This window comes from Raphanus sativus, chromosome 4 (genome assembly GCF_000801105.2).
Source record: "Raphanus sativus cultivar WK10039 chromosome 4, ASM80110v3, whole genome shotgun sequence".
Lineage (NCBI taxonomy): Eukaryota > Viridiplantae > Streptophyta > Magnoliopsida > Brassicales > Brassicaceae > Raphanus > Raphanus sativus.
Window position 1 is genome coordinate 42,024,823 of NC_079514.1, and position 25,148 is coordinate 42,049,970.

Sequence of the window (25,148 nt, forward strand, 5' to 3'; positions counted from 1 at the left end):
TTTAATGTGGCTTTTCCGGCCAATTCAGTGGTATTCAAGGCCAGATTAATAGTACGTTGGAAAGACTGCAACGAGTACTACGATATAGTGTATTTAAACGTTGAAAACAGATTTGAACTGAATGAGAAATTAAGTGATGAAGTTGATAACTTGGTGTTATCAAAAACACTGTAATTTGGCTAAGTGTCAACAAAAAAAAACACTTGTATGGTAATAATATGGTAACAATAATACAGTATGTTTTGAAGATAAAATATAGTAACCTTTTCTTCCAAGGAATCAAGAAGTTAACGTATGAGAAAAAAAAAGAGTTTGAATTTAACATATAATCTCTCGCAACTTGTAATACATTAACATGTATATCATTTTTCCAATATTCTTCATAATTCGCCTTCTCCGGGAATTGAAACCTAGACTTCCTGGTGTAGAAATTACGTCGCCTGAGATTCGAACCCCAGATTTAGGTGTAGAAGCCTTTAAACCTTGACCACTAGACCACAGTGCTTCCGCAACTAATTTTCATAAATCTGCTTATAAAAAAAACAAATCCGAGTAAAGTCAACAATGGGCCCCGGATCTATGAGAGTATCATATAGTTCTGCCTATTTTTAAATTTTCCCACCCACATACATATTCTAATGCTTTGAAGAATAAAATAAAAAAGTCAGAAAATCATCAGAAATTTAACATAAATACATTTTAATTACACAACTAAGAGCTCTTCAATCATCTCATTACTTGTTATTAACATGAGCTCTGACAACAGAGATGAGGATCATTTCGACCGTTCGTTCTGGCAAAACTCGACTTCTTATGATAGCAGCAGCAAGATCTTACTCGTCACCATCGTTTCTTTCTCTATCATTATCCTCATCGCCTTTGTTTATCATCTATACGCAAGATTCGTTCTCTACCGCCGTAGACCCGCCTTCCAAGGCCTCTCCTTCTCTGTCGTGTCACAACCACCCATACGTGGGCTCGACAAACTTGTCATTGCTTCTCTCCCTACATTTGTAGTTGGAGTCAACGGTGATGACGTCTCGGCCGTGGAATGTGCGGTGTGTCTAAGCTTTTTTGAGGAGAAAGATACGGTGAGGATGTTACCGAACTGCAAGCATGTTTTCCACGTGACATGCGTTGACACATGGCTTGCCTCGTGCTCCACTTGTCCCATTTGTCGTACTGAAGTCGAGCCGAGTCAAAGTCTTTTGCCTGAGCCAAGAGAAGGGCCTAACGTTGACGGTGCATCGGCGTTGGATTTTACGGCGGCTTCTTCATCGGATAACAAAAGGGGCGGGTCAACGTTCAGGAGGAACGATCATTCTCGCGTTGACCAAGATCGTGTATTGGACATAGAAAGACAATGAACCGATTAGATACACATACCACGATAGTTAATCTTTAATTCATGTACAATAGTACTCATGTTCCCTTATAATTTTTATTGTCTTACTAAACTATTTTGTAATGTGTAAATCTTTTGTATGATACCGTAGGAAATGCACATTAGTACAAAGACATTGTTGATTAACATGTGAAAAACAAGAAGAAAATGTGTTGAACTTGTAATACATTTTCAAAGCGTGTCTACATAGAATTCTTCAAGTCAAACTATATGGTTCCCGCACATTATCTCCTCACACGTTTTTAGCTTTTAATTTTTCTTGTTTTCCTGACTATGGACATTTTACATTGTTTCTAGTCATATAGTGAGATTTAACTGAATTTTCATTTTTGTTGACCAGAATAAAAACTTGCCTTATCATTTCTTTTAAAAAAAATAGATGCAATCTTTTTACTGTTTACATATTAAAGATGTCATACATATTTACTGTTTACTTGTTCCTAACTATTGATTTTTGAATCAAACATCAAAAAGTTAAAGATTAATATTTGAATAATTCGGGATTGATAAAATTACAAGGCTGAATAATAATAGGTCTAAAGTATATAAACCTTTTTTGGTTCTTGAAAAGCCATAGGCTTTAGTGTTTCCACAATCCAACATGGACATTTTACATTATTTCTAGTCATCTTAAGACTTTAATGTTTCCACAATCCAACATGCCACATGGACATTTCACATTATTTCTAGTCATATCTTGAGACTTAACTGAATCTTTCATTTTGTTGACTAGAAATAAAACTTGTCTTATGATCTTATCATTCTTAAAAAAAAATAGTGAATGCAATCTCTATTTAACTTAATGTACTAATTTGTAATGCATGAAAATCAAAGATATCATATGTGATTACTGGTTCCTAAATATTATTCTTTAATCAAACTTAAAAAAATTTATAAAGATTATAATATTGAACAAGTTGGAGATTAATAGCACCAAAAAGTTGAATAATAGATCTAAACTATATACACTTTTTGTTGGTTCTTGAAAAGCCTATAGGCTATACAGTGTTTCCACAATCCAAGTTCAGTCAACACTAGTGAATTTTCTACTTTTCTGTTTATATCTAAAGTATGAACCTAAGAACAAGACATTGCAATAAGAAAAAAAAGCTAGAATACTTTGTTTCTTATATAATACATCAAAAGTTATTAAGAACTTTGGTTCACTTCCTTTCATTACAATGAGCTCCAACGACAGAGATCATACATGGCCTAACGGTAACGACCACCACTGGTTCTGGCCAGACCCTTCTCATTACGATCCCACCAGCATGATCATGCTCGCAGCAGTCATATCATCATCAGCAGTTATCTTCATTATCTTCGCTTTTTATATCTACGCAAGATTCGTTCTCCATCGCCGTAGAGAAGCTAGCTTCCGTGGCCTCCCAGTCGTACTACACCACCCTTTTCAGACGCCAAAACGTGGCCTCCACGCAACAGTCATCGCTTCTCTCCCCTCTTTCACCGTTGGAGCCATAAGTGACGTTGCGGCCGCTACTGAATGTGCGGTGTGTCTTAGCGTGTTTGAGGAGCAAGACACGGCGAGAGAGTTGCCGAACTGTAGACATGTTTTCCATGTTGACTGTGTTGACACGTGGCTCACAACTTGCTCTACTTGTCCTGTTTGTCGGAGTGAAGTTCAGCCAAGGCTGAGACTTGAGCCTGAGCCACGAGAAGGAATAATTGGGGACGGTGCCTCACCATTGACTACTCCACCGTCGTTGGAAGAAGTTAGGTTGAACTCTTCGTCGGTCTCACGACTAGACTCGTTTAGGAGAATATTGACTAGAGAAAGATCTTCAAACAGGATCAACCATTCCTGCGTTGACCAAGATCATGTAGTGGATGGAACTTGAGAGACATTGAGTCCACATAAACAATACATATAAATCATACATAAGTTTATATTCTACCCTACCTTTTGTACTACAAAAGTTGAGTATATATATTTTTTTGATGTGTAGTGTGAACAATATTTATCTGTAAGTCAAAAGAATACATATTGATACAAAGCTAAGTAATGTTGATGCCTTTCTTGTTAACTCTTCTTAGTGGTATCATCTCTTTGCAACTTGAGTTCATCAGAGTTTAGTTAAGGGAAGTGATGTTTCTATCTAAAAACAAGAATAACCAGAGTCTCTAGAGTTAGATTGCTAGTTGGTAGACTTTGTACGCTCTTTGGTAGCCTTCGTACGCCCTTTGGTAGGAGGAGAGGGTTTGTCCGAAGCCCCCTCAGGTGTTAACTGTCCCATCTTCTCCATCTTCTTCTGCAGATCAACTAGAGGGTCTTTTGCGACTCTTCCCTTAGGACTCTTCTTCCCATTTGTTAGTTTGAGCTCTAGTCTGTACAAGGCGCATACATCTGACTCGTTGATCTGGTACTCAAAAAGATGCCACTCGAAGAGACCGGGAGGCTGTGGATCCATATAGTAAGATCTCTTCTGGCCTGCTTGCTCCTTCATCAGCTGCTTTCTTGATTCATGCCAGCCTCTTCCGCTGTAATCTGGGAGTGATCTTTGCTTTCGGTTTCCACTATCGTATGCTCTTCTTGGCTTGTCGAAGAAGAGCCATTCTCTAATTGTTTCTCCCTCTACCAGCTCAAGATGAAATAGCTCTGCATGTATAAACAATTAACAAAACGGTCAGGAGACAATGAAATGTTGCACTAAAAAGGAGAGAGAAGCAAAACTCGGCTCTAGGGGCTCACCTGCTGCGTTCCATGGGCATTTTGTGTTAACAGCTCCTTCACACACTGGGATGCCAACAACTTTACCAAGAGTCTTTGCACGAACCGCGTGATCGCCAAGCCTCCCTTCTTTCCTAGCAGCCTGGAGATGGGAGAACCTCTCCTGGAGTTGCATTAGCAAAACATAATTTTGAAATTTTTCTAAAACATAATATTTTCAAAACACTAATAACACTAACACAACTTCTTATTTTGAAAATAAGAAAAAGGAAAAGAAAAAGGAGAGAAAATGTGAAATTTTTCGTATTTGAAAATATTGTATTAATGTTATGAAACTCTTTTGACATGTGACAAATTTTAAATTATTAATGTCATTTAAACTTTCTAAAATTTGGTGTGATCAGAAACTCGTTATGTTTACTAAATAATGTCGATGCTTCCAAGATTTGACAGTTTCTTTGTTAGAATAAAATTTTTCCGTGGAGAAATAGATGTTTTGTTCCGAATAAGATTTGCTTACCAAACTAAAATAAACTTATGTATTGAAAACTGGAAAATTTGTATAGTAGTGTATGTTATGATCTGGTCTAGTTGGAGGCAGAACAAAGAGGGTCTATGATTTATCTAAGAGATGGGCTGCTAATTTTGTGTCCCAAACTCAAATCTCGTTTTTGTGACATTAACATGGTAGATAGGTTCGTTAATATTATTAGTTAAATTTCAAATGTAAGTTTGTTAGTTTATAGGCACGAGCTGCAGTAAATCTTAAGGCCATCAAAACGTCATTGTCTATGTCGTTAATGCAAACACAGGCCTTGTTTATTTCCTTTATTGTATACAGTTTCATCTCAATGTCAAAATCAACTACTAATACTTTGATTTACTTTTGGCTTTCTACCACTGTAATCTATGATAATATGATCATATTCATATCCATCTCTCTCATTAGCAGAAGTGGAAATGTGTTGTTGATGCATTTATCTATATTTGTGTGTATGTGCAAAAATAATGAAGAGAAATTTGGAGGAATATGATGAAAATGAAGTGTCAATAAGTGATCTCCTGCAAGGTATTGACACAAACTATTAATGCAACACAGAGTCCCCATACTACAATAACATTGGTCTCAAGTAACTTCCAATTATAGTAATAAACAGACACGTTGCAGGCATGAGCATCATGAGTAAATTACCCTCCATTCAATTCCTCTCTCTCTGTTTCTTAATCATGAATCTACCTCTTTGTCTCTTTCTTTCTTTATATTTTTTTCCCACTCATCAAATCTAATCTAGTATAGACTATAGCTATACTCATTATTCTCCAATATATCTGACCAAACATGTAACAGACTATAAAACCCTAATAAATGATCGTCCGTACACCTTTAGACAACCTCAAGAAAAGATAATGCCACCATCTCTATATAACACAGTAAGTACTCCTCCACATCTCTTCCTCTTCCTTAACTCACCAGCAAGCTCAAAACTCAAAGTCTCTATCTATCTACGGTTTTCATTTTCCTACACTTTTATTCTTAATTACTTGCTTCTGAAGTAATTATCATACATTCTTTATTTCTTTATATAACATCTTTTGTTTATATAAAGCAGGGGAGTATCATCCTCATTCATCATCAGCTTCTATCACCCTCTGTTTGAGAATATGAAGAGGACACATCTGGCAAGTTTCAGCAGCAAAAACAAAACCCAAGAAGAAAAAGAAGGTGACACTAGTGGTAACGACAGAGTCATCATGAATCTCTACAATAGCTATGAAGCTGGGCTGATCCCATGGCCTCCAAAGAACTACACTTGCAGCTTCTGCAGGAGAGATTTTAGATCTGCTCAAGCACTTGGAGGCCACATGAATGTTCACAGAAGAGACAGAGCAAAACTCAGACAGATCCCTTCTTGGCTATTTGAACCTCACCAACACGTACCTGTTCGCAACTCTAACCCTAATTTTAGCTCCTCCTCTTCTCCAGCAACTCCAGCGCATCTTGAGCCTTCCCTAACCAACCAAATACCCAAAACGACTTCTTTTTCTTCTGACCGGTTCGATCTTTGGGATAATAATACTAGCTATGGAGGTTTGATGGTGGAAAGAGAGAAGAACAAGAGCAATGTGTGTAGCAGAGAGCTCGAGAAGAGTGCCATAGATTCATGCCATGCTGCAAGATGTGAAATAAGTCGTGGGGATCTGATGAACAAGAAACATGGAGCCACGAGGTTGGAGCTTGGGATGGATTTGAGGAATCCAAAACAAGTTCTTGATTTGGAGCTTCGACTTGGCTGCCTTTAAATAACTTTAATTAATAATTTAACTACAAGATTTATCATTTATATGTAAGGTATGTATGTATTGCTGAGGCAGTGAGTAAGAGATTGTGATTTCATTTAGGCTAATGAAATTTTATGGTATTACGTGCATTTTAAGTATATTTAAGATTTAAAAAATAAATAAACAAAGTTCGAAAAAGCCGATCCAATTTCTTTCTAGGGATTTTGTACAATTACAAAAGAGTTGTTTTTGAAAACATATTCAAGAATTCATTTTTAATTTCCGAATTCTCCATGGTTTGCTAAAAATGTTTACATTCCTTAATGAGAGTCAATTTTTGTAAAATATATATTTTGTTATTTTTTCCTATTTTCCATAATATAAGAAAGTATTAATAACAAAACACCAACATTTGTCTTTTTTTAAACTTTATTATTGGTGCTAAATCTGCCAATTTCAAGAATCCAATACGCGCGTAATTTGTAAAATATGAATACGATAGAATAAATATAGTCAATATATAATAACAATCCATAAATGCATAGTAGAATTACGTAAAGTAGGAACTAGATAAAAATAAGATAAAGTGGCTTGCATGTGTATGTGGGTATTAAGAAAGGAAAAAGTGATAAAGATTGCACACTATTATAGAGATGGGTTGATGTCTGATGAGACACAGAGACGCATGCGACAAAGTGGTACTATGAAACATATAAAGATTGATGATGATCAATTGACTTATGAATAGTTAATGTTTTCATCTTTTACACTCACCATCACATATAAAGCTTCGTTTTGTATATATAATTATATGTATATGTAGTAACTCTCGTGCATGTCATGGTATGTGTGTGTGTGTTAAATTGTCTGATATAAAAAGAAAATAATGAATGCACTTGCGATAATGTAAATGAGTTACATGAATTCTTGTGTCCATTCTTTTGCTCTAAGAATGGAGTTTGTAATCAGGTCCGGACTAGCTAATATCTGAATATGCATTAACAATTGAAGTTTATAGTGATTAGGGTCATATTCAACCACACACATCGACCAAAAAAATGTTACTTTTAAATCAACCAAAGTTGTACCTTTCCATCTCATATACGCATTTGTATATGTATATGCATACACATGTGTGAGTTGTAGATATGCAGTTTTAGGCAGGGCTTTCATGTTGATGTGGGGTTTGGAAGTAGAATATACATGTATAAAGGATTTTTTTCCTGTAAATATTGATACTTTTATATATGTAAAACCTGTAAAGTTGAACGGTGCTCCATTTCATGTCTTGCGATTAACACATCAGTGCTTTTTGGCTACGGTATACAATTCCATGTCACCTATATATATGTAATGTATGTATATATATACTAACTAATTATGAATGTACAAAGTACATGCAGATCAAGAGCAAAGAGTGTAGGAGACAAGATTACAAAATCAGAAAACAAGTGATGTGAAAAGGAAACAAGAAAATGGAATGTTTGGTCAATACATTTGGGATGTTTGTGATTTCCCATGAACAAATTTAATCTGACATTTTCCATCTTCCCCAACAATTTTAATTCAATATACAAACCCCATCATCACCTTTCCATTTTTAGAATCTATCACTTTCCTCACTAATCTACCTTCCCGATCGATTCTTCCCTTTTATATGAATAATAATTACAATGAGTTTGTTTGTGTTTGAGTGATGTGAAAGGTAAGAGTTTTTCGTCATGCACCCTAACATTTTTCTTCTTACATATTTATCCCCAAAGTTCTTATAAAAATCCTTGGTTGTTGCTTCTTGTAATATTGAGGATCGATTAGACCAAACCAAGAGATTATTTGTCTAAAACTGTAAAACTTATGTGATTTGTTAACTGTCCGTGTCCAATCACATTGACTTCTGTCAGTATCACAAAACCACATGCTTTTCTAGTTATGTCTTCTCAACGGTTCTTTCCAACCCATGATTCTCTTTATTTTGTCTGAACTGATTGATCTCTTGAACCGTGTGACATACATAATTATACTCTAATAACCTGGAAAATGAATGTGAAAAAATTGTTTATACTTCGACCAAAGAACACAAAACGAAATGAGAACGTACTACTTATAAAATAATTTTGAAGGATATTATAAACATATTATATCTTTAGCATCGAAGCACCAGTGGTCTAGTGGTAGAATAGTACCCTGCCACGGCACAGACCCGGGTTCGATTACCGGCTGGTGCATTTATTTTTAAACTACCCATTCAACCCATTTGGGCTTTAACGGCCCATTTTTCTTTTCAGTCCTCAATCAGTCTCTCGACTATTTTGTTCATGCTAAGGGGCAATATCTTATTGCAAGAGAATACATTAACATGCTGTTGTTCAAAAAGAAGAGGATACATTAACATGGGGGCTTTGAATATGATATGCTTGATTTCAATTATTCTTATAATTTCTTTACCGAGATTTCTGCGTACAACCCATATTTAGTTATTGGAAACTAAAATTTCAAACTGAATTTTGTAACAGTAAATTACACAAACAATTTTATTTTATTTTAAATTTTGAGAACCGTAAAACTCAGATGGGAAGTGCATGCAAGTGTTGAACACAAAGATACACATGTTTCCTCAAGCCAGGCGCTGCGTGATGGAGAAATCTCCCAAAGTGAATCTTATATCTTCAGGTAAAAAAGATTTACAATAACAAAACTACCAACTATAGCCACATTAAAGTAATTTTAGGAACACGAGTGTTAAGTGAAAGTCACATGCAGACACTATCCGAGTTGCAATCACACGATCTCCCTCTCGTGTACCAAATCCGTAAGTACATTATATCAAATTCTTTTGGCATATTTCATTATTAAATTTCTGACAATCTCCTCAGGTGATTTGAATCCTAGTCTGTACCAGCTATACACTCACTCCATGTAACGAATATTCCTAAGCCACCTAAGCAGATCCAGCACAATCAATCAAATTTAAGAGCTTTATAGTGTTTTGTTTTATCACAAAGGGATATTAAATAGTTTAGTATTACATACTTAACAATTATCCTGCATAAAATGACCTCCAAATACATTCATGGCATTAGCATTTGTCGGTACACTTCATCGGCATTTGCCGGTTTATCCGGTCCCTCACGTCACGACAAACAGCAGCAGTTCCAATGTCCGGCGTTCGGCGGAAGAACTTATAAATAACTTTTCTTCTCCTTTCAATTAAAGAGATTAAAGAAAGAAAGGTGGAACAAAATAATTAACTAATTGAGTTTGCTTTGATGAAACTCCAAAAAACAAACGAATAAAATAATACAAGAAAAAGTGATGGAAGACATAAGACTACCCCATTACTAAGAATATGGATATGTTTTTGTAAAAATCCACGAATGAAAAGGAAGAGAAGTTGGACTAATTAAAATCATATCAATAATTTATTTTAGAAAATTAAATTTTAGTAGAATAGAAGTTTCATGTTGCAATCTCCATTATTGGTTGTCTCCCTCGTATCCAACATGTGACCCTCCATTGTCTACCCCATTCACAGTACCCTTTGGCACACTCGAAAATTTTAGGACATTAATTGCAGTCTTTATATTTGTAAAAATATAATTTCACTAAATGTGAATTGTCAAAGACAAGGCAATTCTCCTTGTACATTTGGATGTATATATACTGTATCTTACTGTCTTAATTTGGGTTCCCTGAATTATCATATTCAAGATTTTTACATATCGTACAGATAAATCTTTAGTGTTTTTTTTTAGTTTCAAACTTTTAAACCAATAATGGTTGAGACACGGAATTTTACAAGTAATACTCAAGTGTGGGTTAGTTAAAATTACCAGCAACTTTTTTCTAAGCTAATGCTACGAGTGATTATATGATACAATGCGGATGAATCAAAATTTAGAAAGATTTAAAATGTTATAAATAGCTAATATGAACACTTATATCATACAGTATTATATATACAATTCTAACTATTTTAGTTGGCTTCTATTTGTATACAAATTTATTTATGTGGAAAAAAACACTTCTCATTTTTTCTTAAGAATGATCTATAGTTAAAATTAATAGCTCGAGAGATTTGATTTTATATGTTTTCCTAGTGTTAGTTTAAAGCTATAAGACTATGAAGCATGTATAGGTTTGTTTGAGTTGAAACTTGAAAGAGGGTCTCAAACGCAATTTGCAAATTATTATTACATACTTCTGCTACGTATATTGAACACAATCATTTCTGGATAATTAGATTATATGTTATATTAAGTAATGTATATGCCTATATGGTGTGAAACTGTGAAGCCAGAAAGAATGATTAAATATTACATATTTACACTGTCATATCATATAATACAATTTCTAAATGATACAGTATGATTCAAACTCTGGTGATGGAGAAATAAAGCTTTTTACATATATACAAAGATGATACAATATGGTGGACAAAAAAAACTAATTAAAGTACTACGTATATGTGATTGTAAATGATCATTAGCGAACATATAAAATAAGTCGGCCCAAAAAAAGCTATCTCTCTCATCACAATGTTCCTTTTATAAAAATCCACCCGAAGACACCAAACTTCACCATCATCATTGCATTTCTTTTTCTTTTTCCTCCATCACCCTTTCCTAGTTCGCTCGTGCACATCTCTGACGATCCCAAGTCTAAAATCATCACTTGTTCCAATCTTTTCAGCATCTCTTTAAAAAAATCATCACCTCTCGTAGATGGCAACTTCCGGCAACAGTACAGCGACAGGGACAGGTTCACCCTGCGGTGCGTGCAAGTTCCTAAGGCGTAAGTGTGCATCGGATTGTATATTCGCACCTTACTTCTCATCGGAGCAAGGAGCAGCAAGATTCGCAGCTATTCACAAGGTGTTTGGAGCTAGCAACGTCTCTAAGCTCTTGCTCAATGTTCCAATCCATGATCGATGTGAAGCTGTTGTCACCATCGCCTACGAAGCTCAGGCTCGTCTTCATGATCCTGTGTATGGCTGTGTCTCTCACATTTTCGCCCTCCAACAACAGGTAAAATTGATTGAGCAATTAATTACTATTAATCCATCAATTTCTATAGTCACTATGAGTATTTATATGATCGTTGATTGGTACGAGATAAGTGCATGTAGTCAAACTTCCAAGAAAATCTTGAGGAGAATACAATAGAATTCATAACCGTTTGGGATTTTAATTATTTAATTAGTTTAGAGGAAAACGTTACAGCAAATAAAAAAAATGCCATGGCGTTTCTTCTTTCTTGCGTTTGGCATTTTCGACTTGCATGTTTAACTTTAGCTTGTTGCTATTAATGAAAAGCTTAAATAGATATGCATATCTCTTATGACTCATTTATTATTCTTGTAAAATGAACCGATCTTGATTAACAGTTAGCTTTTGATTCGTTTATACATAGGTGGCTTACTTGCAAGCACAAGTCCTGCAAATGAAGGCACAGATCTCCGGCCACCAGACGTCAGCAGCCGGGGATCTAAGAAACAGCTCGGAAAGTAATAACCAATTCACGACGTGGCAGCAAACTACTGGCTCTCCTTTTGTCAGCGCATACTCAACACCATATAGCCATAATCATCAACCTAATTACTACGGTCACGTAAACCCTAACAATCCGGTCTCGCCACAGAGCTCGCTCGAAGAAACTTTCAGCAACACCAGCAGTGACGTCACTACTACAGCTAACTTCCGAGAGACTCAGCAAACTGGAGGTGGCGTTTACTGTCACAGTGGGTTAGGGTTTCACGAAGGATATCCTAACAAAAAAAGATCAGTGAGTTATTGTAATAGTGATTTAGGTGAGCTTCAGGCTTTGGCTCTTAGAATGATGAAGAATTAAGATTATATGTTGCTAACTTTTATGTAGACAGAAGGCCAAGATATGATATGTTTTTCTTTCTTTTGACAAGAAACAAAAAGATAACAAAAACATTGGATGTTCACATATGCTATCATCAATAAACATGATTTGGTTACATCAAGAATGTATAAAAATTTCTAAGCGTAAAACCAATAGAATTGACTGTAGGTCAGTGGTTGCGTTTGTCGATCAATATTAGATGTTTCTATTGATAATGCGAAATTCACTCTCACGCACGATGATTGCATGTCTGAGATTATCATAAGCTTTTTATATATAGCCTCCAAAATAAATCGAGTTCAAAAGATTTAACTGATTGAGGACTGTCCACTCAACCCCTGCACTCAACACTAAGCTATTGACATTGTTATACGAGTTTAGATAAGATCATAGTACGGGGTTTCAGGTCAGTAATATAAATGCTCTCTTGTTCTATGTAGGCAGAGATTCATCACCAAGTATGCGTTTTCTAACGAGGATTCTCTAAATTACCATAACTTACAAACATTGTGACTGTAGACGTGTGCGCGCCATCCAAGGGGTTGACTTTGATTCTCTAAATTACCATAACTTACATGACACTTATAGAAAACTATTTTCCATAAATTATTAGTACAATTTCATTATATATTGGTAGTTTTTTTTTCTCGTTAGGAATTTTAGTATATGTCAATATTCTGCGCGGATATAAAACAGATTTTAACTAGCGTATAAATGTTCACCTTCTTTAACAACAATAAAGTATAAATGTTCAACAAAATCACAAAGTATTTGAATATACAAGAATGTAAGTTGAGGGTGTCGTATCGTGGGCAGTTGAAACCTAAATACATATCTTATATCTCTATGAATTGATCTGCGTATGTGGTTGTATTAGAAGTCAACTAACAATTCATTTTAGCATCTCTATGAAGCCTAAAAGGCATATGGTCTAAAGTCTAAAAAGTAAAAAATATGACAAAAGTCAACTTTATTTTCTGTATACAAAATTAATTTTATAAGCAATGAATAAATAAAAAAGAAATAATACTGTTGATAAAACAAATCTCCTAAAGAACATTTTGAAGAACATAGGAGGGATGAATGTTATGATTGTCTGTCAGAGAAGCAAATCATTAAAATCATTTCATTTATAAATTTATGAATGGACCACGCACTAATATTACATTTAACAAACATGTTTACCTAACATTAACTAAGCAGCGTCTAGTATAATAGGACCAATCCCCCATACAAGTTGTAGTGGCAATATTAGACAAAATGTCCCCTAAATTGCATGCAATCTTCTAAACTAAATTCAATTAGTTATCTTTAATCAGTTTTTGCTTGGCCAACTCTAATCAGTCTCATCTAATTCAGACCCAATTCTCCACCAAGAAGCTTCGGTTGTTGTCCACATCTAAAGTCACAAGTTCTCTGTTAGTCTTTTGAGAAAGGACTTTGTGGTTTGTAATCTCGAGAGAAACTAATTAATGCATTGTAAACAACTTATTTAATACTTCATCCGTTTTATATTAGATTGATATTTTGCATCATTGCATATATATATATATAAGTAACATTAAAATATAAATTTAATATAATTTCTCTAATTATAAATATAGATACTAAAAATAAAATTATTTATACAGTTTTTGATAAAAATAAATTTATCTAAATGTGTAAAACGTTATTTGTTATGAAACAACAAAAATATTTAAAATATTATATATATTGAAACGGATGGAGTAGAAGTAAAATAAGTTAAATTAAGCACCTAATCAATACATCACCTGGTATATTAATCTGACATTATTTGTTAACAATTTGAAATTCGAGAATCTATCTTTTGGTTACCATTTGGCATGTTAAGTAAATGTCTAACTTTATTGGTTGATTACGTAATCATTATCAAAATTTGGATACCCGACACGTATAATAAAGATTGGAAATTTGGACAGTGTAACATCCTATAATACATTCACGATAAACAGGTTTTCATATAAACATCAAAATCAATTAGTTTTGCATGAGTTGACAACAATTAAATGTACATAGATCCTTTTTTTTTTGAACATATGTACATAGATCATTGCGAAAGCTAATCAGTAGATATATAATACATTCTCGTCTATCTTAAGATATCTTAAAGAATGATATGATCTAACTTGGGTGAGGCATGGTGCTTTTTCCAAACCAAGTTTCTTATCAAAAGGTATTAATTACGGTTGTGACTAGTTGTGAGTTATGATTAATGAACAACAATACGTACGGCGATGCCTATTCTTTGTCAAGCCGTTTATGCATGTGTATGTTTATTAAACAATATCCGAACTCTTCGAGCCCATTACCAAAGACCAAATTTATTATACTGTACAGAACATATCAAAAGAGGAGTCAAAGCATATGATGTCACAACACCACGTAGACTTCCATCAAGTAACGTATATTATATGCTAACAAATTCATATATACAAGCCAATATATTTCGGAAATACATTTAAAAGGTCAGAGGGCATGTTAGTATATTTTGTGAAATAAAAAGTATTTTTCAAAAAAACAAAGTAACTTCATTATTGTAGTGCGTATATTTTAGTTCAGTGACGTGTCAATTGACAGGCAATAAACACGAACTGTTGTCATCTTCTTCAATATATACATTCTTTAGAAATTGAAGAAATAGACTAAAACGGCAAGAGTTAACGCACGTGGGCCCTGTGGTTAAGTACATTCAAAGTGTTTGACCGTTGAAATATTACACGTGTGGCCTGCTTTATGATATTTGCTCGCGCGGCCCACCTCAAGCCGCGATTATTGAATTACTTTTTTGCATTTTTTTTATAATCTGTGCGTTGTAGGCCCACTATTGGTAAAGCCCAATGCACTTTTTAAACGGCCCTATTCGATTTAAAATACTTCTATATAGTGTGAGATAATGTCACAAAACACTAGTTCCTTTTTCAGATTGGTCTATCTTCGTGTTTTCACATAAATGTGTTTAAACATTGACACCAAATTCCTAACGTGGCATATAACAGTTAGTGAGAAAAGATTCAGTCAGATTGGAAATAATAGTTTAAAATTGCTTTCTGTTTTTTCTTTTGCCATCTGTTTTTATAAAGAGGTGAAAGCCCACAAGTACAAGATCCATACATCTTACAACATATACAAGTAGATTAGGATTTGTTTAATAGTATTTTATTTGTTGCCAATTCTTAGTTTTTTCGTTCCAAAAAAAAAGAAAAAGGAAGAGTAATCAATCTACAAAGCCAAAACAGATTTTCCCAACGACGTAAGTTGGGCGGCTTGGGGAATTACCTTTGTTGATTCCCAGTAACATGTTTGACGACTTGATTCATATTAATTTATAAACTTGATATAAATTAAAAACATTTTATTCATATTAATTTATAAACTTGATATAAGTTACAAAAATATATTAATTAATATGCAAGATATGTTCAATCACATCTTCACCAAAATCATCACGAATACGAGATGTACCCGAAACCCGCTGATAGAATATCCTTGCGTCATTATGATGCTGATTAAAAGTTTTCAAGTGTTGATCTAATTCAGAGTAAGACGTCACTATATCTTTAAGATCGGAGTTGAACTCTGTCTCCGAACTTCTGTCTTGATGATGATTATTATGATGACGATGGAGATCTAGAGATTGTTGAAGCTTAGTATCACGATAGTAACTAGGGTCTTCTATGGATGGGGTATCAGAAGCCATCATGCTTTGTGTTGCTTGTTGCTTTAGAATCTCTAGTTGGGATTGCAAATTCACAACCTACACACAAATACCAAACACCACTAATGATTAATAAGTCCAGAATATGCATATATGCTCACCATATGACATTCACATTTTTGTTATATCCATAAAGATGGGGTTTATTGTGGAAGTTATATTTACTTGTTGTTGGAGGGAAAATATATGAGAAACGCAACCATAGATGGGGTCTTGGAGGCGAGCTTGAGCTTCATAATAGATTGTAATGGCAGCTTCACACCGATCTTCCATGGGAAGTTGAGAGAGCAATTTTGAAGCATTGCTGGCTCCAAACACTTGGTGAATGGCTGCAAAATGAGATGCTCCTTGATCATGACAAAAATATGGGGCAAACACACATCCATATATACATTTCCTTCTTAAGAACTTGCAAGCTCCACAAGGAGAGCCAGAGCCAGTCATGGTCTTTCGATGAATGATGGTTATAATTGACCTCAATTAGCTTTAAGAATGGAGAGCACTAGCTTCGGGGAAGTTTTATAAAGACGAAGATAAAGGTGGGTGGGTTTCATATAATAATATCATATGATATCACATTGTCTATTTAGTGGCCTACACCTGTCTTGTTCATTAGAACTATTTTAGTAAAATTTATAATCGATTAGGATTGGGGAAAGTAGAAAAACTACAATGATAAAATGATAAATTTCAATTATGATGCATAGATGATAAAATTTGAAGTTCCAATGATATTTAATTGATGTGCAAGAAAAGCTTAACTATAGCTAGTACAAAAGGAAGAAGCTATACACAAAACCAACCACTAATATAGTATGAGTCGTATTATATTAATTTTCTTGATCAATCATCTTGCCGTAGTTTATCTAGATTAATGTTGGAGAATTCAAATATCAACAGCCTTCTACCACCTAAAACTCCTATCATTTTCTTTAAACAGAATCTTGAATTTGTAGTTAATCTAGCTATGTCTTATTAATTCTGAATATACTATACAAAAACAATACTTTTGACATAATGTTTTCTCTAGTACATATAATAGGGATGGGGCAATGCAAACTTGACTGAAACATTAACAAGAAAAAAAAACCTAACGCATGGTTTGCTAAACAAAAGTATAATATACCTGATATCTTACGAAATTAAACTAAAGAGTTCAGTTGTAATTTGGTATATTTCTAAAGAATAAAAATTAAAACCGAAATGAAAAATTTAAATACCACTGAACTTCGATTAAAATAATCATCTTACCTTCTAAAAATCAGAACAAAATTAAAATCAATTACCATTGAACATCTAAGGAAATAACTGTTTTACCCTACAAACGCAATTCATTATCAAGCAACCCGACTAACGTTTTGGCAAAAAAAAAAAACCCGACTAACTAAGACTGGTTAACGTCTTCATTAATCAATGAGCAAGTTAACATATATGTTTTGCGGAATGAGCCAACAAATACAGTAGAGACAGCGGAAAACATGTATTGAATGTGAAATATATTCAACTTTTAAATGGGTGGGTCAGGGTTGTCGATCCATATAATACGAGAAAATATTAATTTGAAACATATTGTAATAGATTGGTTGATATGCGATCCTAAAAGATTTTAACTGAAAATAAAAAATTGTTTGTGTCACACTCTAATTGAGCTGTACACATATTTTCAAATTTTACGTTTATTCTGGTGATCGGTATGTAACGTTAAGAGTAACGAGGCATCTTGATGTAACGAAAGGACTTAACTTTTTTATCTGTTTATTTATTTTTGTGAGTAAATTTAATGATTATATGTTGAATAGATATGGAGAAGAACAAACACTATTAACTCATCTGTATTTAATTAAGATTTAAATGTATGTTATTTGAATACTCCCTCGGTTTTAAATTATATGTCGTTTTAGAGAAAATTTTTTGTTTCAAAATAAGTGTCGTTTTCGGTTTTCAATGCAAAATTTATTGACAATATTCTCTTTTCTATTTTTCTATTGGTTGATACATGGTTAGGTGTATTGGTAATAGTATTTTTATTTTGGAAATATGTAAAATTAAATGTTTTTTTAATTTGTGTGCATAAGGTTAGAACGACATATAATATGAAACCGAGGGAGTATTAGTTAAGAAAAAATCATAAGATACTGAAAATGATGCTGACATGTTCTAGCATGACAATGGTCACCCGGACAATGTGGCCCGTCACACGTATATGGAATTTGGCTGATTTCTTAAGGTGATTTTTGTTTTATACTCTATAATTAAATCTACACACAAGTGTAGACAATATATTCTAAATTATAAATTATAATAGAAAAATATATTTCTGAAGTATTGAACCATGTATATCAGCATATGTGGAAATATTCAGATTATAAAGATACATAAGAGCAACTCCATTGCTGAACCTATTTAATGAGGTTCTAAGCAATTTTCCAGAATTAAATTAATTAATTATTAATCAAAAGTCAAGGAGTTTGAAGCATTTGTAAGTCCATTGGTGAATCTCAAAATGAGGTTCTTATGAAATTTTTTTTTTTTTTTGCAACTCATTGGAATAAAATAATATTATAAATTATGAAAAATAAAATTATGATTATTGAAAAAACAAATATCAAACATACAATAATTAGGATCATACACTTATTAGGATTATTGGTTTCCAAATTTTGCAAATATATTTGCAATTAAATCGGTCTTCAAACGTTCATGTATGCTTTGGTCGCGAAGATCCTCCCGAGTGGGAATTATATTACCGAGATTCGTAGGCATGTCGGTAGAGAACGATAAATCTACCTCTGAACTTCTGCTTATTTCTCCTTCTAACCACATATTTGTATCGTATTCATAAGTGTATCCATCTCGTTCGTCTTCTACTATCATATTGTGTAGTATGATACATGCTCTGATAATGTTGCTGATTTTCTCCTTGTCCCAAAGAAGCGCCGGGTTTCTAACAATTGCAAAACGAGCTTGCAAGACTCCAAATGCACGCTCGACATCTTTTCTGGCGCTTTCTTGACGTTCGGCAAATAACTTCGCCTCAGGACCTTGAGGAAGAGAGATGGATTGGATAAAGGTAGGCCACTTTGGATATATACCGTCGGTGAGGTAGTAGGCCCTATGGTAGGTGTGACCGTTGACGGTGAACTTAAGTCTTGGAGCTCGACCATAGATTATGTCATCAAAAACCGGAGACCGATCAAGGACGTTAATATCGTTTAAGGTACCTGGTGGTCCAAAAAACGCGTGCCATATCCAAAGGTCTTGTGAAGCTACCGCCTCTAGAACAATAGTTGGCTTTCCTGCACCACGTGTATATAGACCTTTCCAAGAGTGTGGACAATTTTTCCACTCCCAATGCATACAGTCAATGCTTCCTATCATCCCCGGGAAACCGCGTACCTCTCCGATATCAAGTAGTCGTTGAAGATCTTCAGGTGTGGGTTTTCGTAGATACTTCTCTCCATATAAATCAATGATTCCTTGAGTAAATTTTTCCAAACACAATAAGGCAGTGGACTCACCCATGCGGAGATATTCGTCCACCATGTCACCCGCACAACCATAGGCTAACTTCTGCTTGTTCAGTTTGTCTTTCATCTCCAGCACACTTTTTATCTCTATGTGTTTAGACTCCTCTTGAACACCTTTCTTTTTCTTAGCCGCTTTAGCAGCCTTGATACCCGGAGGCCTAGCACCAGGGACCTCCTCTTCGCCTTCACCAGTCTTCCGCTTCGGTGTAGCAAGATTGCCAGGCTTAGCCAAAGAGCACCATTTCTGGTCATGCCTTAGCTCTCTCCAAGCATGCTCCATAGTGAACTTAACACCATGGTCACTGAAGAAAAAGTCGAGTGCTCTCTTCATCACATCATTCTCATTCTCACCGCTTCCTTGGCCCCTCAATGCCGCATCATAGCAACCACAGAATTTGCAGGTTAAGTCATTAAGCCTCCCCCACCTTTGCTTGCACTGACCTAGCTCCCTAGGGGAAAACCCAGCATGTTGAACACTTGAGTTGTAGTACTGGAGGATCCTTGAGCAAAAAGTTCCCAACTTTTGCTCATTCCCAACGATTGGATCCTTGCTAGTGTTGAGCCAAGCGCTTATGAGAATAACATCCTCCTTCGGAGACCATTTCCTCCTCTCTTTGACAGTGGGTGCCTCTGAGGACTGGCTGCTAAAAGCTGGAAGATCAGCTGAGTCGAGGTCTATGGATTGAGAACCTGAGAGGTTCTCAAACCCTGGAGTGCTAAATTCACCGATTTGGCTTGTTAATAGGCTAACATACCCTGTAGGATACGATGCCATTTTCTAAGTTTGTGGGTTTTGGTTACTTTCTGTGGCTGTGGTAAGCGTGTGTTTTATGGTGGTTTTAAAGTAGTGTTCTTGGTTTAATGATGTATTTACTATCTAACCTAATTCTAACCACCACTCTAGGATAGTTCACATTTAAACAAGCTAGATACTTTAATTAATTTTAAAGACCAATCAACTCAATACAGTTAGGAAGTTTTTCATTAATTTTTTCAGAAACAATTAAAATAAATGACACTCAAGCTATCCTATTTTTCACAAGACACTCAACCTACTTTAAAGTTTGAAATGAACTCGAAGTTACCTTGTGAGCTGCCATACTCAAGCTCATCAGACACTCGGCTTATGAGCTTCTCCACCTCTCAAGCTCAGACACTCGTTCTATGAGCTTCTCCACCTCTGCCTGCAAATGTTAAAAATATTATACAGCGAATTGAAGGCATAAACATAACCTAAATAATAAAGAAAATATAGAAGGCAGCTCACCTTCAACACCAGATTCTCGACTTCCAGCTTTATCACCAGCGATTTATGCTCCTCACTTTTTTCCACCCTTGTTTTCAAGAACCCTATCTCTTCCTCGACTGCACACACCCAGGGCTGCCTGTAATGCATCCCATCATCCTACACAAATATAAAATGTATCAAGAACCCACTAGACAGACACAAAAAATGTATCAAGAACCAAGAAAGTCAGTTCACTTACTTTGTACTCCTTGCAAGTGAAGAACCTCTTCCCTGGTAGGTAGTCATAGACTTCTGCTGGAGCTCTCTCGCGCACTAAGCGTTGCCCACAAACACAGCGTTCTTGAATTCCTTGCATCGAGTCGGTTACAAAATGCAGGGAATCGTAGTGGTCCTTCTGCGCCTTCATAGCTCTCATCTCTTCACTAGGATCCATGACCTAACCTCTAATAGTGTCAAAAACAATTACTCGCATCAGTAACAAGAAGTAACCAATACCATATATCGATTCAAGAAAACCCTATTTTGAAAACCAACCATAAATCGATTTGGAAACCATCTCGAGTACAACCACAAACGAAGAAGAAACCCCCAAATCCGAATCAAAACTCGTATCCCAAATCGGCTTCGAACCCAGACGAAAACCCTAATTTCAAATTGATCCCAAAATCGATTTTAAACCCACAATCGAACACAACTGAGACGAAAACATCAAGGAACAACGAGTAATCACTAAATCGAACCCTAAACAACTCCAATATATGATTTTCCTATCGATTTACCTAAGAAAAGCTTTCGATTTCGAATCGCCAAAAATCGCCTTCGGTGGTTTTCTTTTTCTCTCTCTCGCGTAAATGAATTTTTTTTTTTTTGGGTTAACGAGACGCACAGGACGTGCCACGTCACTAAGGATTGCCTCTTAAAACTCCTAATTAAGGGGCACCTCTACCCAGCCCAATAACTTTAAATTGTTTTTTAATCCAACCCACCTAAGAGATTGAACTAAGGAGCTCAAATAAGCCCGCGATGGAGATGGTCTAAGATTATGATAAAAAAATATACTCAACATATAGGGGGTGAGGGTGATTGGTAAGGGCTTTGAATATTTTCCACAGCTTATTTTCTTGTTACAGCCATTTTTATTTACCAATCATATTTAAAAAAATAATAGTTTAATGTTACAGCTCTAAAGTTAAAATAGAAAATGTATTGGTTTTGCAAATCATTTTTTAGAGCTTTATATTTAGTGCTTTAAAATTATTGATATAAATTTACATCAATAAAATCTACACCTACAACATAAAAACTTACGGTATACTATATTTTAAAGCAAAATTTCAAATGCCACAGTCTCTACCAATCAAATTCATAACAACAAAACATTATGTTCCTATTAGTGGATTCGTTTGATGTTTTGCGTGCAAGTACGGATCTAGGCCTATATACTGTCGATGGGCTCTCAGTGCTGTTAGGTACACTTGCTTCTCCTCCCTATATTTGATATGTCTATGAGTATCAAATAATCTGTTGGTCTGAAACAATAATTGCATATTAAATGGTCTATGTGTTTTTTTTTTGTAAACTAAAATGGTCTGTGTGTTTCGGTGAAAATGTATCCAAACAATTCTCCTTAATTTTTTTGAGGTTTGAATATCCTACAATTTTTATAAAAATATTTAATGAATTTCAACCCCATTAAGAAGTTAGATGAGTTGCAATTAAAAAATAAGCTTAAACAGATTTATTTCATGCCAAAAAATGAAAACAAAACATATAGTTTATTGCTACCTTATATATATATATATATATATATATTTGTTTTCATCAACTTAAACCAACCTTAACATGATATATGCACCCGAACTAAATGTTGCATATATATAGTATAAAGTATAATGCATGCTCTCTCTCTCTCTCTCTCTCTCTCTCTCTCTCTCTCTCTCTCTCTCTCTCTCTCTCTCTCTCTCTCTCTCTCTCTCTCTCTCTCTCTCTCTCTCCTCCTCTCTCTCTCTCTCTCTCTCTCTCTCTCTCTCTCTCTCTCTCTCTCTCTCTCTCTCTCTCTCTCTCTTCAGACCAACTTTCATTAATAAAACATACACTCCATCAAGAGAGGAATTGTTCAACAGAAACAATAATACAACCACAATAGCTAAAGAAACCGCTGCATCAAAAGCAAACCGGATAACACAAACATAGATAAAAGCAAACATAACACACAAGCAACTTAAAAGTGAAACACAATGAGTGCTGAGTGAGATGAAGCCACGGGAATTGGAGAACACACGCAGTGAACTGATACCCGAACATGCTGCAGCAATAAATGCATAGAAGGCAGCAAGGAACTTGGCTACAGAGGTGATCAAGCACCATCTTAATGAGCCTTCGAATTGTGAGGAAACCTGCAACCATAATAGGGTGTAGAGTTGAAAGAACCACCACTGCCAGACAAACAAGTCTGAAAATACGAAGCCAAGGTTGACTTCTTTAACTCCATCTCTAATCTTTTTGAGTTGTAGACCTGAAACATCAGAGAAGACTACCAACATACAAATATATTGTGATGATCGCAAAAAGAGATTTCGAACAACAACCTCATGCTGAGGTAAGTGAGCCTCATACTGAGGTAAGTGAAGGCAAAACAAGTGCCTAACAGCTTCATAATGAGAAAAACAATGACTGACAAGAAGCATAAGATCCTCATACTGAGGTAATGGTCGTGAATGGTTTCTTATACGGAGGACAAGGAATCCGAATCTAAGGTATGTTCCATCCCAAATAGAAACATCAAGAGAGGTCACAAAGGTCATACCTTTCCAAGTTATGCTTAACAGGAAGAAAAAACGAATTTTTCCCCATATGAAACTATAGATCTGAAACCTATAACCATTGGTAGGAAGAAGCAGAGGCTTGACAAGGTTCACTCCAAGAAAAACAATCAACAAACAGGCTGAGTCAGATGTTGTTGTAGAATGAAGAGGAGACCTCGCAGCTGCTAAGGTGAAACAGTGGCAGGGAAAAGAGGACAGATCCAGTGCGAGAGTTTCAGAAGCGTCGGGAGGATCAGGAGGGTCGGGAGCAGAGACCCCAGTGAGTAGATCTAGAAGAAAAACAAACGGCGGCGGCTCAGGAGGTGGGGGGAGGAGCAACAGTGACTCTGAACCCTGAAGGAGCAGCATCGAAACCATGGAAGAAAGGAAGAGGAGGGAGAAAGAAGAGGTTCTCACCGGTGGGCGAGAGGCCACACCGACGGCGGCAGACTAAGGTGAACAAACCCTAATCGCCTTGGAGTCGCATAGAAAGAGAAACGACTTTTTTCTCTGATGGGCATATTTATTATTCCCAGTGTCCCTTCTCTCTCTCTCTCTCTCTCTTTTTCTCTCTCTCTCTCTCTCTCTCTCTATATATATATATATATATATATGCACAATCAATATCTACATATAATTATCAACTAGTAACTTGTGAATTTAGCAAAAAAATATCTACATATATAGTTATAAAATACACAAGTTACTAGTTGAAAATTGAGTTTGTAATTGATAGACAAGATAGAAGGTGAAAGTGATGTTGTTGGTTTATAAATGGGAAATAACTATTCTCTCTCAAATAAATGAGTTTCAGATCAACTAAATATATAATTAATTAAAGGGTTTAGTTTAAAATTGCTTGCTTATATGAAAATAGTTGGGTTAGTGTACTTTAGTTTGAATGAGAGGCAAAAATTCAAAGTCTAAACCTCAATATAAGGAAATGGTTTGGTTAACATAATGCAATAAATTAAGTTAGTTTTAAGGTAACCAATGGTTTTCCTATGAAAAAGGTACTGGAACACCTATTTTATTGATCGAAAAGGAACTTAAGAAATGTGATAGCTAGTCCTTAATTAATTAGAAGATATTCAAATTCGTGTAATACACTTTGATAGCTAGTCCTTTTGGCTTTCAATATTAGTAAGTGTGTTTTGCATGAAGTTGATCGGATAGCCGATAACGTTTATTAAGAAAAAAGGGCCTAGCAAGATTGTAGTTGCGTGACGTTAACTAACCCCTATGCCGGGCAAGTCGAATTTAGTGAGATCCACCGTCATCCAGACTTTTCAGTCGAGTTTCTAAATAGTTGTGTGCTATATTGAGCCTTTTCTTGGCCCAATATTAACAGGTAAATATATAAGTAAATAATCATTCTCCAGAATCCCCAAAAATGGTAAGAAAAAAAAAACTTACGATAGCACATAGTCAGACAGACTCCCAAGGTCTATCAAACCAGATATAATGTTAGTGTAATAGAAATTGTCACAAGATAGATGTTCGTATAACTTTTAGACAGACAGTTACTCAAAAGTTACACAACTTCGTATAGCCATTTGCTAGATATTCTTTAAATCTTGGTTCACATAT

At 35.1% G+C, this 25,148-nt stretch overlaps 7 protein-coding genes across 8 annotated transcripts; 4 read left to right on the plus strand and 3 right to left on the minus strand.

Annotated features, from left to right (window-relative positions):
• Positions 1–446: 446 nt before the first annotated feature.
• On the plus strand, positions 447–1,606 carry LOC108854895 (RING-H2 finger protein ATL40-like). Its single transcript, XM_018628575.2, has one exon. It carries the CDS (start codon positions 750–752, stop codon positions 1,365–1,367), a length of 618 nt encoding a protein of 205 aa, XP_018484077.1. The 5' UTR covers positions 447–749; the 3' UTR covers positions 1,368–1,606.
• Positions 1,607–2,522: 916 nt separating this feature from the next.
• LOC108854896 (E3 ubiquitin-protein ligase ATL41-like) lies at positions 2,523–3,422 on the plus strand. The gene has a single exon (XM_018628577.2). The coding sequence runs from the start codon at positions 2,587–2,589 to the stop codon at positions 3,262–3,264; it is 678 nt and encodes a 225-aa protein (XP_018484079.1). The 5' UTR covers positions 2,523–2,586; the 3' UTR covers positions 3,265–3,422.
• Positions 3,423–3,498: 76 nt separating this feature from the next.
• LOC108851040 (transcription factor VOZ2-like) lies at positions 3,499–4,269 on the minus strand. Its single transcript, XM_018624475.2, has 2 exons — positions 4,116–4,269; positions 3,499–4,022 (listed from the first exon to the last, which is right to left on the minus strand). Exons 1-2 carry the CDS (start codon positions 4,267–4,269, stop codon positions 3,562–3,564), a joined length of 615 nt encoding a protein of 204 aa, XP_018479977.1. The 3' UTR covers positions 3,499–3,561.
• Positions 4,270–5,566: 1,297 nt separating this feature from the next.
• On the plus strand, positions 5,567–6,562 carry LOC108854897 (zinc finger protein 11). Of its 2 annotated transcripts, none has more exons than XM_018628578.2 (2): positions 5,567–5,585; positions 5,705–6,562. In XM_018628578.2, exon 2 carries the CDS (start codon positions 5,757–5,759, stop codon positions 6,393–6,395), a length of 639 nt encoding a protein of 212 aa, XP_018484080.1. In that variant the 5' UTR covers positions 5,567–5,585; positions 5,705–5,756; the 3' UTR covers positions 6,396–6,562. The 2 variants fall into 2 exon arrangements, with proteins under 2 accessions (XP_018484080.1, XP_056863497.1); XM_057007517.1 differs by having other exon boundaries at positions 5,569–5,602.
• Positions 6,563–10,953: 4,391 nt separating this feature from the next.
• Positions 10,954–12,280, plus strand: LOC108853190 (LOB domain-containing protein 16). Its single transcript, XM_018626637.2, has 2 exons — positions 10,954–11,398; positions 11,784–12,280. Exons 1-2 carry the CDS (start codon positions 11,096–11,098, stop codon positions 12,219–12,221), a joined length of 741 nt encoding a protein of 246 aa, XP_018482139.1. The 5' UTR covers positions 10,954–11,095; the 3' UTR covers positions 12,222–12,280.
• A 3,320-nt stretch (positions 12,281–15,600) lies between these two features.
• LOC108852538 (LOB domain-containing protein 17-like) lies at positions 15,601–16,477 on the minus strand. Its single transcript, XM_018626043.2, is given in 3 exon segments — positions 15,601–15,753; positions 15,756–16,017; positions 16,144–16,477. Coding segments are annotated over 3 exon segments (588 nt in total). The 5' UTR covers positions 16,423–16,477; the 3' UTR covers positions 15,601–15,706.
• Positions 16,478–22,088: 5,611 nt separating this feature from the next.
• On the minus strand, positions 22,089–24,039 carry LOC108851041 (putative transmembrane protein At3g54730). Its single transcript, XM_057008311.1, has 2 exons — positions 22,798–24,039; positions 22,089–22,104 (listed from the first exon to the last, which is right to left on the minus strand). The coding sequence occupies exons 1-2, from the start codon at positions 23,934–23,936 to the stop codon at positions 22,089–22,091; spliced, it is 1,155 nt and encodes a 384-aa protein (XP_056864291.1). The 5' UTR covers positions 23,937–24,039.
• Positions 24,040–25,148: the final 1,109 nt, after the last annotated feature.